Genomic DNA, 15433 nt, shown 5'->3' with positions numbered 1-15433 from the left:
TGTACATCAACAGAATGCATTGTTCTCTCCTAAATTATGTGGTTTTGAAAGAAAACTTAGTTGAATGGCCTGACTCAAGGTCAGTGTGGATATACTTCAAAATGTGGAGTCTGTGTGCAGGGTTACCCTATCTTAATGGAAAAACCAGGAAAGGTTCAATGCACATCAAAAACACGGTGCTCAGAAATCCTTCCAACACAGACAATAGCTATCAAAAACAGAGATAGATACCGATCTGATTTTGCTGGGAGTGGATGTACATTGCAGTCATTGCCAAACTGCCTTCAAGGCCATCTCTTAGGCTTGTTCATAGGTTCATACTAGGCTATCTGCCCAAGGGCATTTATAAGCCAGAGTTTTGTGGCTTTCGCCACCCCTTTAGTTTGGAGGATACTATGCCCATTATTTTGCTGTGCCTCTGTCAAGCAGTGACACAGAGATAATACCTGGGGTATATCTGCGATCTCCCATCCATTGATCAAGATTTCTCTTGAACAAAGCCAGCGAGGTGCTCTGCCTCACATGTACCGGGATTTTGTTCCACAGCATAGGGAGTCTCTGGGTGATGAATCTGTCCCTCCAGCACATCCTATTAATAACTGTGTCAAGGTTTAAGTCTCCCGCCCTTGTAGTTCTGAGGGATCTAGATTTTTTGAGGTGAAGCATGTTCATCAATTCTGGGTTGGACATGGCCTTGTATGTCAGGCACAGGTCACTTCTGAGCAGACGGTAAGCGACTGAATAGAGCTGAAGTTCCTTCAGTCGGGCAGCATAGGACATATTTTGAGACCCTTTATCCTTTTGGTGAGGAACTTTTGGGGCCTTTCCAGTTGCTGCAGGTGTCGTGTCAGATACATTCCGAATGGGGCATTGTACTCAATCATTGGTCTGATGAGTGATGAGTACAGGGGGACGATGACTTCCCTTGATCTAGATGTGAATCCCTTCATGATCAGGTGGGCAATGCAGAAGGTCTTCCTAACTACTTTGGCAACGTGAGTGTCAAATGAAAGGTTACTGTCAACCTGGGTCCCCAGATCCCTGATAACCTCTTCTGTGCTTAGTGGGTTGCCGCCTATATGGTAGCTAGGGGTAACCTTGTTTTCCCCCGAAGGGTATGACTATGCATTTTTTGGAGTTTAACTTTAGGCCATGGCTCTGGCACCAGTTACCCGTTTCTATAAGACCCTTCTGAAGGATATCTGTCTCAGATGTGTTCTCAACTATGTCGCCCAGTTTGCAGTCATCTGCAAATTTTGTCAGCCATAATCCTCCTGTGTTTGCTTGTACTTCTGAAAAGTAGATGCCGAACAGGAGAGGGCCCAGGACTGAGCCCGGTCCACTTGTGACAGGCTTTGAGTCTGACATGGCGCCAGCAACTCTGACCCTGTGGATTCTGTCACTTAGCCAGTTTGCAACCCATCTTGGGACGTATGGGTTTACATTTAAGCGGATGAGTTTTTCAATGATACCCGAGTGGGGTATTGTGTCGAAAGCCTTTGCCAGGTCAAGGTAGGCTGTGTGGACTGCCTTTCCCTCATCAATGGCCTTGGTGACTTGTTTCGAAAAAGTCAACCAAGTTTAAAAGGCATGATCTGCCTTTGACAAAGTCAAACTGGGTCAGATCCAAAGTCTGCAAGTCTCCTATGTCTTTATTTACGAGTTCCATTATGATCCTCTCCATAGCTTTGCAGATAAAGCTTGTCAAGCTGATGGGACGGTAATTTCCAGGGTCGGTGGAGGCACCGCCTTTGTGAAGTGGGACTACAGTTGCCGTACGCCACTCCTTAGGCACGTATCCTGAGGTGAGGCTAAGATTAAACAGCTGCCCTAACTGCGGGTTGAGTTCGTGGAGCACACATCCGGGGACACCATCTGGTCCCATGGATGCTGTGTTTTTTGACTTGGAGAGCAGTTCTCACCTGAGCGTTAGAGATGTTTGGGGGGCTATAATTCTCTGGTATAGATATCTCACCTTTTGGGAGTTTGCACTGAATCTGTCAGCCAGTATGTTGGCAATGTCTGTAGGTTCAGTAATTTTTTACATCATTTTGAACTAATTCTGAGCATATCTGGGAGTTTCCTCCCAGGTTTCTAACATAGCTAAAGAAGGCCTTATGATTGTCCTTTGAGTCCTTCGCGACTTTTCTCTCAAAATTTGCCTTGGATGATTTTATGAGAGATCTTAGTTTTTTACTTATAATGATCAAGGGTGTTTTCCCTTTTAAGAATTTTGCTCCCTCTTGTAGTAGCTTCCTCCTTTTGTTGTAGAGCTTGTTTATGGCTGGGGTCCACCAGACTGGACGCTTGCCTTTGGTACAACGAGTCTTTGTTTTGTTTGGGATTGCCTGATCCATGCGGTCCTGTAGGTGCTGGTAGAAGGCATTTGTAAGTGATTCAGCGGCTCGAGTAATGGTTTCTGCAGGCTCGGGGGCCTTAAGAGACCACACTAGTCTTTAGAAGTGTGAAGTCGGCTTTTGAGAAGTTCTTCACTGTGGTCTTTTTTATCTCGGGTGGGGGCGGGATGTGGACTTCCAGTGAGATTAGTTTATGGTCTGATCTCACCAGTGAGGGGTATACTTCCGGTGTTGAACATTGTGACCCCATGTTCGTGATGCTGAGATCTAGTATGTTTTCTCCTCTTGTGGGGATGGTGACTAGTTGTTCCATGGCATTTGAGTTTATGAACTCTAGGAACCTTTGGGCTAGAGTGTTGGGGCTTGAGTAGTGATCCCAGTCTATATTAGGGTAGTTGAAATCACCTAGTATGATGGTGTTTGGAGATACATTTATCCCCTCCAGTGTTTTCAGGAAAGCTATGTGAGGTTCCTGAAATTGAGAGGGTGGCCTGTAACATGCTACAAATTGCAGAGCAGTCTTGCCTATGGTTAATTGCACCTGGATGGTCTCCGATGCATCGTGCGTTGCCACCAACCTTGAGGTGTGGGTGTCCTTGATGAATATAGACACCCCCCCTCCTTTCTTGGTGTTGTCCGGATTTTGGGGCCGGAACGCAAATGAGGTAAAACCCATTAGTGCCGGGGTGCTCTCGGAAGCCTTGAACCAGGTTTCAGTCACAGCACAGACAGATGTTCTCCATACTGAGAAGGGCCTCGAGTGCGTGCATCTTGAGGTTGAGACTTCTGGCATTGAGCAGCATTACCCTTAGTTTTTTTCCTTTTTTGTGTTCTAGGGTGGTAGGTTTAGAATTTGAGCCTTGCCTAAAAAAGGCACTATGGGGGTGGCAAGAGCCTTTGCCAATATCCGGAAGCCCAGGGGTGACAGGTGCAAGCCCTCCCTTGCGAAGCAGCGTGGCTTGTCCAGCATGTCATCCCAGGCAGACAGACATTGGATCCCCTTTGAATAACACCAGAGTTTAAGCCAATTATTAAAGCTGATCATCTTGTCTCTGTATTGTGGCAATCATTCTTGGTGAAGGTAGGATACTGCTCAAGGTCAGGGTCATACCTGCCTGGGCTACATAATCAGAGAGCTCCTCTAAGTCTCTTTTCATGTAGTCCAAGGAGGTACGTCTCAGGTCGTTCACACCAGCGTGGACAATGACAGAGTCGTACTTGTACCTGCTGTTGAGAGACCCGAGTGCTTGCGTTATGTGGCGGATTCTAGCGCCCGACAGGCAGCTTACTGTGACCTTTTCCTTGCTCAATCTGGTGAGTGGGACGTCAGTGTGTCTGACTAAGGAGTCACCAATGACGAGCGAGTCTGGCATTGTGTTTGGCCTTAAGGGCTGTGACTGTTTGGCACACTGACTATGTGGTCTATGTGTTGCATGTGTTGCATGTGTTGTGTCCTGAGGTGGCAGTTGTTTGGGTGTCTGCTTTGGTGGCCTCTGCTGTTTTGGTAGATTTTTGATCAGAGCCTCAGAGTATGTCTTTGTGTATTTATGTGTATGATTTGAAGTTGTGATAGTACTATGTGAGACTGGGTTTGTGGTGTGTGTGGTTACCTTCTCCTCCCGTCTGGTCTTACCAGTCCTATGTTGAAAGAGCTCAGCCTCCAGTTTGGCTATATAGTTGCATCTCTCGCATGTATTTGTGTTTTGTGGGAGAAGGAGAGGGTTGTCCGTGTACATGAGACAATTGTAACACTGCCTCAATATTCCCAGATGCACCAGCTGAGCAGGAGAGGACACTAGCAACTGATCCCTAGACATGCTAGAAGGAATAGACAAAAACTTTAAAAGACTCCGGGGGATGTGGGTGATCGAAAAGGGGTTTTTCACTGGTGGGGTACTATGTATAATTAAAAGTGCTATATCAAGTAAAAAAATACTTTAGGAGCAAGTGCTAGGCTTTACAGATAGAGAATAGTCTACTTAGGAACCAAGTAGAGCTGAGCTTTTTAGATATAGAATACGCTGGTTAGATCAGCAGTACAGTTCAAGGAAGTCTACTTAGGAATCAAGTAGAGCTGAGCTTTTTAGATATAGAATACGCTGGTTAGATCAGCAGTACAGTTCAAGGAAGGCTGTTTTAAGGGAAAATTTGAAGAGTGGACTTTAGGTAGCCCGAATAGTTTAACCTTGATTAACCGCCGCTGCTCTTGTGTGCTCCTGTAGCAACTCCGCGCTAAAGCGCGCTTTATAGCAGGGGGCTGGAAAAAGCAGGAAATTACCCAAAATGGCCAATGAATTACCAGTTACTGTCTCAAACCACTCCGAGGACAAACAGGCAGCTCAGTACTCCCCACTCTCACTGGTGAGTAAAGAAACTTCGCTCTGGCCACACAAGAAAATGGAGGAACACAGGAACCAAATACAAAGCCCAGGGATCAGCAAAATCTGATCACTGAAACAACTAGCTAGGAAAGTTAGGAAAGCAGAAGTATTTTTTTGGGTTTTTTTTTACACACACAGACAGAAAATACAGTAAATGCTTGGTTTTTTGACTAAATACTATCAAAGGCTATAACCAACCTGCATAAGAGATAAGTGTTCCTCCTTGTTTGTATACCACATCAGAGTTGTATTGTCAGTATTCACTTAAAAAAAAAAAAAAAAAAAAACACGTTTCCAGAGAAGTGAAGACATTCAAGGAAAGTATGGCTACCATCACACATGGTACTTGCTCTCCTCATTTTGCCCTCCAAGTACCCTGGATTTTATGGGCTCCTACATGGGGCCTCCCCAGGCCAGGTCTGAAAAATCCTATGATCAGAGTCACTAAGTGGAGTCCGGAAGTGCATTCTCCGATTATGAACCCACCAGGATAATTCCATCCGGATGCAAGAGAGATGAGGAATTTTGGTCTCGAAGGGATGGGTCTGCTAGCTCCATTAGCTTCTTGGGTTCTACTGGAACTTTCTCATTTGCAGGTGAGCTATGGGTAACCATTATGATATGGTATGCCATGATGCCTAGCAGCCGGAGAACTCCTTAGCAGCATTTCTAACATATCACAAATGGGCCACCTTGTCCTAAGGAATGAGTGAAGGCAGCTCTACTCAAGGTGGTGTGTGTTCATTCATGTCACCCCACCCAGACAGCTTCAAGACGACTTCTTGCTGACTAACCACCAGGTTCCTGAAGCAATTCAAAGTAACAGTACACAACCTGAAGTACTCTCAACAGGGACTCTGCCAGGACCAAGCAGGCAGTCACCTAGGAAGGGGCAAGTCTGGAAGCCCTTTGTCCTACAACAAGTGAGCCAGACATTTTGTGAACATTCTGGGTGCAGCAGTCAAGCAGAAAGGGTAAGACAGTGAACTGGAAATGAACTCCCCTACTGCAAATCTGAAGTTTGCGCTTTCTGGCAATAACATAAGCTACTAGGACAAAGGCCCTAAAAATCCTTTTAAGCCTAGTCATTCAATCCTTAAAAATTTTCTTATCAATGCCCAACAGCTTTAATAGCTTTGGTATATGCCTGTGCCTCAAGGCATCTACAAGCCACCCCATCCGTAAGGGATGCAGGTTACATGCCAGGGGTGAATTTCCGATTTCCCACCTACTGGTCCAAACTGCATTCGAACAGGCTTAGGGAAGAGCTCTAAGACTGTTCTAGAGAAAGGGTAATCTCAGAGACATACCTGTCCAACAAGCATGTTTTATGTTACAGACATAAGAGTGTCATTCTTAGCGTGACCACAGTGCAGGAAGGAAGTAATGTCAAGATATTCTAGAGGGCAAGAAATGGCCCTTGCTCCTTGGAGACCAGGAATTCTTCAAAAAGTTTTATTGTTCCTCCCCTACTGGAAGGCTTTCTGCAGCCCCAGCCAGCACGACTTCTAGAATTACTTCAGACATGGACAGCTGGCCAGTCCTTGGGGACTGATGGAATGGCTCTTATTTTTGGAATGTTCACAAACTGCAATATGTTGAGGTTTTTTTGAAGATAATGGGCATCCACTTGTCTTGGAGGATTTCTTCACCTTCCACCCTTTTCCTGACAAGAGGAAACAGCTGGTAGAGAAGGCAGTGGGTGGGGTGGGATTAGAGAATATGGGAAGGGCAGCCTGACCAAGTCATGGCCAATCCCTCTTGGGCATCTCAGATCTGGGGGTCAACCCCCCAACTTGTCTCTGGGTCTAGTGTGGTATTTCTAAAAGCTCCCTCTTCTTCCCTTTGTCAGGTCTACTTGTCACATTTTTTGCTTGGAAATTACTGTTGTGGCTAGGAACTTTGGTCTGAAAAAAGTTGTTTTAGACTAGGTTATCTTTACAAAAGACAAAAGGATGTTAATCTTAACATTCTCTGGCAGTTGCATATTCCTCAGCCAGGTAAATCTCTATATCACAGATCCTGTAGCTGCTACCTTGCATAACACATCAAAAGCATCACAACCAGAGTTTGAGGGCTTGTCAAACTGGGGGTGGGGGGAAGAGTCACAAGTCCAGGACCTCATTTAAGATCCTAGTCTTCAACCCCCTCCTAGCACCACCAATCTCTTTTAGTAGAGACTGCTGGCAAGAAAGAAAAAGTTCTTGCAGTTTGTGGCTGTGAATAAAAGGGTAGTACAGGTATATATAATGCAAAGCATTCGGCTCTCCTTGTCGCTGGGAGTGGAATTCCCGGTAAAGCAGAGGTTGCCCTCTTGCTGGATTTATAGACACTGCATATAGAACCATCAAAGACAGAAATAAGCCAAACAATTTACCAGATCCCCAAAGGGGTATTTACCTGGCTGCTGGAAAGAGGTCAACCTATGGATTGAGCAGTGTAAAACACAATGCTACATAAGCCAAGCATACTGCACAACAAGAAATATCAGAAGGCAAGTGTTGGATGACATACCCTTTATACTACACTTTGGTGGGATGGCATGGCAATGGTCACAGCTCTAAGGGATGGTAAAGCTCATGAAGCTGAGCGAGCCACAGGCTACCTTCACAGAGGACATCTAAAATGTGAGGACTGCAGTCAACACAAGCATTATTCTGGTTTCCAAATAAAAGCAACAGTTTAAGGCTATAATGCTATCAATCCAACTCATCAGTTGGGCAGGGAACCCCAATCTACACTGTGAGGGAACCGCAATCTACACTGTGAAGTCCAGTCAACTCAGGGGAAGTGGTGGATCCAATGCTCCAGATCCAAAATGAGAAAGTGATGCCATGAAAACAGCTGCAGCAGGGTTGAAACTAAACAGACTGCATGAACTTACCAGAGAACAACTTTACAAAGAACTCCCTTGTAATCTGATTTGCAAAACGGTTCTTTAAGACGGTGCAGGTAAAATACCTCAATGTCAATAACCAAATTCTAAATATGCACATGTATTTTATTTGGTAAATTCAATAGCAGCACATTTAACTAAATGAATTTATACTTCACGTGCTCTAGCTCATCAAATCACATAAAATGTACCATGCACTGCAAAATTACAAAAAATTTCCACCACAAAAAAAATACACATGCACCACACTCATGCATACACTTCAGGATTGCTCAATTTACTTCATTTTATAGCATGCCAATTAAAAAAAAATACATACTGCTTTGCCAGCTCCAACAGAGCATAGGACAGAAGAATCTGGGGAAAAGGCACAACAGTACACCCAGTTGGGGTGCCCTTTTAGAACCTTCATCATATTGCCTGCAAAACAAACATTAGGAAGATCAAATACCAATAAATTACTCGCACCACATGCATACACTTATCAGCTTCTTTTACTAAACTGATGTATTAACCACCATGCAACTGCACAGGAAGAACTAGTACAATTCTATACTACAGTAAACATTAAAAATTACCCCCTGGCAGCATACTTTTTTCCTTTGCAGACTAAAGACAAAACACTGGAAAACTCTGAACAATTAAATCTAATGCTATATACAAAAAGGATAACACACTAAAAATTACTTTGTATAAAATACATTACATTTCAATTTCATCAAAATGAATGTCACCAGCTTCTATTCACCTCAACCTTAAAAGTGTACACTTCCCCACTGCCTCCTTATTGGACGTAAACACCAAAGAAGCCTGTGAAGCAGCTACTGATGAAAGAGATTATGATCCTCTTCATAATGTCAAAATGCAGAGCCCACAGTCACATGTTCCAAGGAACTCCCAAGTGCAAGAGTAGTCCGTTCGTTGATGGTGACAGGTGGCCTCAAAAGGAATCCCACAGTCAGACAGAACAGAAGAGGGGAATCGGTACAGTCAACAGAAGACAGACAAGACACCAAAAAGGATCCCCATAAAATAATAGGAGCAGTCTTGTCTTCCTACTGTCAAGACCTCGGCCCAGAGACACAGGTTGAATCCAATGCTCTTGGGACGAGTGGATAGAACCACAAAACGATTTGGACACGGAATCTGAATGGAATTCACTGCAGAATTCACATGATGGGTGGGCAAGTCTGCTCCAACAGTCAAAGATAGGTTGATTGGGGTCAGCTCACCCTACTCTCAAAACTGAAGGAGATGGACAAATCTATTTCTGCATCTTGAAATCCCGATGGAGGCCCACATTATATGATCTCTACTTCTAATGTGTTCTTAAAAAGAGCAGACTGAAGCACACCGAAATCTAGAAAGTAGTACCCCCCAGATCAGGCGCCTTAATGCCAATTTACTTCAAGGAAGGTGGTGCAGATGTCAGAGATATAGATGGAAAAGTAAAGAAAAAAAAAAACAAACATTCTCCAGTCATCGGAGATAGATCTTCACTGCATACTATTAGGAGTAGAGTGGTTTTTTCTTCCTCTCCAGGCATTACAGCTCCTGGGAATTTTTCTTTATACAGAATTTTTTAAATATTCTTTCCATCCAACTTTAATGGTCCATACCGGTGAGCAACAGTTGCTGGCGACCATTATGAACTAGAACGGATGACCATCTTCATGCAACCATCCTGCAACTTAAAGCTTCCTTAAGTCATCTGCCGAGTTACTTCCTCAGAAGCTGGGGAAAAGGCACAACAGTACACCCAGTTGGTAGTGGTCCTCTGACACGCTGCTCTTTGCTACGGTGACTGCTCTTGGCCTCTTCCATTAGCCATTCCTTCTTGTCTGGTCCGTCTTTTCTCATCTCCCACATCTTCCTGCACTCCCTTCTTTTGAACTTCCACGACTTCTGCATTCCACCAGCAACTTTCCTTACATACTTAACTTCCATAACTGGCTCAGAATCACATCCATTCTATTGTCTTCACAAATGCTCTTTTTGGAATGCCACCATTCTTATAAAATTCCACCCATTTCCTTTTTTCCTGAGGTGCTACAACACTGAGAATTTCCTTGAAATATAATGCTTTTGCACCACTCAACTTCCAGGACTCAAGCCTAGTCTCCATTCCCCTTGCAGCCTTGCCTGATCAAGGCTTGCAGCCACCCGTGGTTTATGCTAGGGCCATACAGATTCACCAGGGATGAACTTTGCAGTTTCCAATTTTACCTCAGTGTCCTTTTCTTATAAGAAGTATACCAAAGACGCATGCTGACCACTCTTACTTGCAATCTTGTGACGAGTCTCTCTCTTGGCAAACAATGTACTGGCCTCCATGAAGTCACCTGATAAAAAGTAGTAGAGAAGCACTTCCTTCACTGTTCCTGTTGCCCCACCCATGTTGGCCCAGGAAGCCCTCATATCCTGTTCTGGGATCATACCATGGATAAGCTGAGGGGACCCCATGCATGGGACAAGTCATTTAGGAGCTGCATCTGTCCATTAGCAGTACATGGGGCAGTCCTGGGGGAATTTTCAATGTCCCATCTACAGACCAGATTTGTGCTTGCAAATGGACGGGTATGAATTATGTGAATGGGGAGTCTGTTTCACAGAAGTGGTATTCTCTGCGATATAATCCTGTCCCCTCCAAACCATTCTAATGTTGCAGAAGAGGTTTGGATCCCCAGACAGTATTTCGGACGCCATCCGACTTGCTGATGTGCAGAAATCCATCAGTAATGGATCGGAGGATGCCTTACATGCTACACACAGGACATCTCTTACCAGTCTGTAGGGTGCAGAGAACAGCGACTGTCAATCCATGTAAGACATGTTTAAGCCTTGTATCCTTTTAGTAAGGTACCTCTGTGGGCATACCAGCTGCTTCATGGGCCTAAACATGCCAAAGAGGACATTATATTTAATGACTGGCCTAATGACAGCTGAGTAAGAGAGAACAATGACCTCTCTAGATCTAGACACAATCCCTCTGTCTACAAGTGATGCAATATAGAATGTCTTTCTTACAACAGATGCCCGTTGGTCAAAAGTTAGGTCAATGTCCATACAAGTTTCCAAATCCCAAACTAAGTGTAATCTTAGGGGTTTACTGTCAATGTGATAGTTACCTGGGGTAGAAGGCTTCCCCAAAAGCTACAAAAATGCATTTTTGGCATTTGTTTCAGACCATGATTTTGACACCAGTTATTGAAGACAAACTTTCCTGCAGGATGGCCAAGTCTTTTGGCGATTCAAAAACTGCTCCTAGCTTGCAGTCATCTTCAGACTTACAGCCAGAGCCCTTTGGTGTTGGCTATAACTTCAGAAAGGTTAATGTCAAAGAGAAGAGTTCCAACACAGAACTCTCGAGGGAGGGGCTCCACTGTTAACTGGCCTCTCTGTGGAGGCAACTTCCCATATTTTGATTGTGTGTCCCATCTGTGAGCATGGTGGTAATACAACAGGTGTTTATTCTCAGAATTATTTTTATTTTTTCGACCATGCCAGAGGGGAAAAATTGTATCAAAAGCTTTGCTCAGGTTAAGTTATGCAATGTATATTATGCCTTCATCCATCTTAAAAACAAAACAAAAAAAAAAAAAAAAAAAAACAAAAACACCAAAGCAACTTACCAGGCTGTGTAAAAACACTTGTCTAGTGCTTGCAGGTTCCCTATGTCCTAGGTTCCCTATGTCCTGACAGATTAATTCCATGGCAAGTCAGTCCATAGCTTTGTATACATGAGGTTGGTCAGACTTATGGGTACATAATTGCTGGGTTTGTGAAAGGTCCTCTCTTATGCAAGGGAATGACTAACTGTTCCGCATTCACTTGGTACAAAATATGTATGGAAACAGAGTTTGAACAAAGTTGTAAGGGGTGTGGCTAAACCATGCTTCGAGCTACTTAAGATGTATCCAGGGATACTGTCAGGATTCTGACAGTATTTTGCTTCTAACACAAGACTTGGTCTTGTGTAATAGCTGGAGGTGAGTCTGTTTTAAGTGCATCTGTAGGGATAGATGGAAATGTAAGGAATACCACTTAAAATGGAAAAAGGTCACCTCCTCATTCCTCAATACCCCAACTGGAGTTCCCCAAGGTTCCATACCGGGTCCCCTCCTCTTTAATACATTTATAAATGACTTCCGCAATTCTATCCCTTTCTCAAATATCATCCAATACGCAGATGATTCAACTATTATCTGTTCTGCCACATCCATCCCTACACTCCTAAAGCTTACACAAGATGCATTTTCTACCACTGAATAATGGATACAAAAAAAAAAAAATAAAAAAATAAATCACCTAGCACTTAATGACTCTAAAACCAAATTAATGGTATTTACTTCCCTCTAAAGTCACCTCTTTCAATATAAACACACACACTATCACTAGCCATAACAACACATCTCTGAAATTGGTGTCAGAGGCCAAATTACTAGGGGTCCAAATTGACAGTCAACTTAAATTCAATTCCCACCTTCAACTAAATATTAAAAAAATCCATCAAAAACTAGGCATGCACTACCAACAAAATCGCTCACACCCTCCACTAAAATCACTCTCTACCTCATTTCTTATCCCCCTCCCTTCTCTACGGAGCCCCACTCCTAACTAACCCTACAATCTTCCCTTAAAACACAACTTTCTTCTGGCTATAACAAAATTGCCAAGTTCGCTGCCAGCCATAAGTCCTCCACCCACCACTGTTCTTCTCTCCACAAACTAAAATGGTTAGAACTATCCAATCATCTCACCTACACAACTTACTCTTGCACATGAGCTCATTTTCAACCCCTCCCTCTGTCCCCCCCTTTCCTTTGCCTTTAAAATGCACCTACCTGACAGAGTACTAGTCTAACAACCAAAACCTAATAGAATTGTATAAACCAACTCGTCCCCCAGGTAAAAATCTCCTATGCTACGGTCTAGCATGTCTCGAACTCTCTACCACCATCCAATCGTACCACCTCTAACCGCTTTATATTAAAAAAATCTCACATCTAGTATCCCAGTGGGAATGCTCCTGCTCCCACCCCACAATTTACACTAGCAATTTCCATTTTACTTTCTCTCCCAACTCATACATCCTTCCCTTGTACTTACTAAGCTATTTACAAAGAATGTATTAGAATGCACCTCTTAAGTGCGTTAAGATGTAATGGCTTCTCAGTATTTATACGGTAAGGTTCCTTTTTTACTAGTCTATATCATCTGTAATGTTTTTCACTAGTCTGTACTATTTGTAATGTTTTGCTCTAGTCTGTAATATTTGTAAAAACTAATCTAAAACCTATTGTAACCTTGCTTGTTTTTGGAGCTTTTCTCCCTGGGACTCCATTGAAAACGGGTTCATCTTGGCCCAATGGACTATCCTGGTAAACAAACTGCAAATAAATAAATAGATAGATAGGAGGAGAGGAGAGGAGTATAAAGTTTAGACAGATTTATCACAGTTTGTTAGCTATATTTTCAGCTGCACTGTAGGCAGCACTGTTCGCAATCAGCTCAGCATATTTATGCATTGTGCTTTTGATATCATGAACATAACTAAAAAACACCTTGTGATCATCTCTGGCTTGGGTAGCCATTTTAGCCTCAAACTTTGGTGGATTTTATTAAGCTCTTGAGTTATTTCAGTGACAAGGGCTCTTAATATTCTGGGAATTACTCTTACTTTTTGTCAAAATTCTTTTACTTTTATTATACAGCTTGCTAATATTATGGTTCCACTATGTGGGCTTGTTTCTGGGGTTTACCCTGCACTTGCTCCTATGGGGTACAGCTGCATCTATTCAGCTATATACACGCTGGTAGTGTGGTGGTGTACATTTAAGTATTCAGTGGAGTTAACCGGGATTGGTGGGGGATCTGAAGCTTGCCAAATATATCATGGAGAAGTAGGCAGTTTGTTTTAAAGAAATTTCTGAAGGTACCTTGCGTGGAAGGGATCCCTAGTTTGTTTCATTTCAAAGAAGAATGCTTTATGGTTAGGCCTACCAAGTGAAGATACACAAGACAATGGTGCAAGATGATCCCATATTAGTAAGGACAAGGTTCAAGATGTTACTCCTGCCAGTGGGCACTTTGACTAATTGTTCCAGAGCATTTGTACTGACAAAATTACAATCTCTGTGCTTGTGCACTACTGGTAGCATAGGTTTCTCATTCTATAGTTGGATAGTTTAAAATCACCTAGTAAACTGGTGTTGGGTTTAATAGTTAGTGATTCTAGTTACAGCAGACAGGTGCAGCAGCTTTCTTTTGTCAAAGAGGGAGTTCTATAGCTAGCTATTACATGGCATGGGAACTTTGGTTGTTATTTGGACATAAAGCAGCATGTTGCAGTACAGCTTCATCAGCTTTGATATGAATCTCTTCTGGATTTAGACTGATACACAGCCACCTTTTTTTCCTCTCCTGAGCAACCACTGGTCTAATCGTATGGAAAGAATTATATCTCTGCAAAGCCAGACTTTGTTCACTACTTTAAACCATGTCTCAGTCAGTACACAGTTCCAGGTCTCCCAGGGTGAGAATGACTTGTTATGGAGGAGTTTCTTTTTCTTTCTAGCACTGATCAGTTAACACCTTCATATTTTCCACTGCTTGTTTTGTTATGGTGGTGGGATTATTAGGTTGGTATTGCCTAAAAAAAAGGCACTGGGGGGGGGGGGGGTGACATCTTTGCCAATAATCAAAATCCAAATATTTTAAAACAGGAAAGCGCCATCAGCACCCCCCCCCCCCCAAATAAAAAAAAAAAAAAAGAGTCTGCAGTAAGTCTCTAAAGGTTGCAAAAAATAATGCCGACAGTAAACCTTTACATTGAACTAAAATGCTAAAAACAATTAGGCATGGTGCAAAAAATTTTGTGGAGACCGGTACACATTTTCTCCTGCGTTTTCATTAAATTAAAATTACAAATGTTACTCAGAAAACTTACCATCATCTTTCAGATCCCAGACTCTAAGGGTTTTATCTCTTGAAGCAGATACCAGAATAAGACTTCCATCAGGAGCAAAGGTCAAGTCTCTTACAACTTCAGTATGATCCATCAAATTAAGGAGCAATTTTCCTAAAAGTAATACCACAAATTACACAATATATCAAAGACAGCTCTCACTGTGGGCAATTCCATAAACAACCTCTTTGGACAGGTGAATTCAATTAAAAACATCTGAGTTGAGGGAGTGGACTAAGCTGCTATATTGAACAATCATTACAGTCAAGATAAGTATTTGGAACAGTTAAACACACAAAACCCAAGGACCTTTTTATTACATCATGCACATTACAAAAAAAGGAATGCACATATGCTTTAATATAAAAGCACAGCGTTGTAATGATACAGATCAGTAATTACCTTAAAGTAGTCAATGAAATCTTTACAAAGTTGCGTTACTTGAACTGTCTAGCAAAAGTAACAGAAATGCTGAACTGAAAGCATTTGCTAGATCTTAAACTCTTCATTCTATTAGGTCCGTTTTAACTGTAGCACATTCTGTAAAGTTAAGCATAGTCACAGCAAAACACTAGTGTACTAGTCTAAATACAGCTTCTCACAAAGCACATTTAAAAAAAATGTCCCCATTTTTGGTTGGCCTCCCCTCTATCTACTCTCCTTCTGTCACTGCCTCCTTCCCCCAGCCCCACTGCAGCCTCAACAGAACACCAGAACCAGATTTACGGCCACTTCTGCTGCAAAAAGGAGAACTCCCACATGGAAGTGATCAGTTTTTATCTTGTGCCAGACACCACCTTATCAATGTTCTGAACAATGCTGGACAACACAG

General features: G+C 42.8%; 1 protein-coding gene across 1 annotated transcript in view; it reads right to left on the bottom strand.

Annotated features, from left to right (window-relative positions):
• The window catches only part of WSB1 (WD repeat and SOCS box containing 1), a gene marked incomplete in the record, with an annotated part of 110050 nt that overhangs the window by 62063 nt on the left and 32554 nt on the right, over positions 1-15433 (bottom strand). Inside the window, 2 exon segments of the mRNA XM_044054642.1 lie at positions 7954-8054; positions 14584-14715. Coding sequence (XP_043910577.1) covers positions 7954-8054; positions 14584-14715 — 233 coding nt within the window.

The sequence above is a fragment of the Protopterus annectens genome, chromosome 13.part0 (assembly GCF_019279795.1).
Source record: "Protopterus annectens isolate FY-2018-M chromosome 13.part0, PAN1.0, whole genome shotgun sequence".
NCBI classification, from domain to species: Eukaryota; Metazoa; Chordata; order Ceratodontiformes; family Protopteridae; genus Protopterus; species Protopterus annectens.
This window is presented reverse-complemented; position numbering and strand designations above follow the sequence as displayed.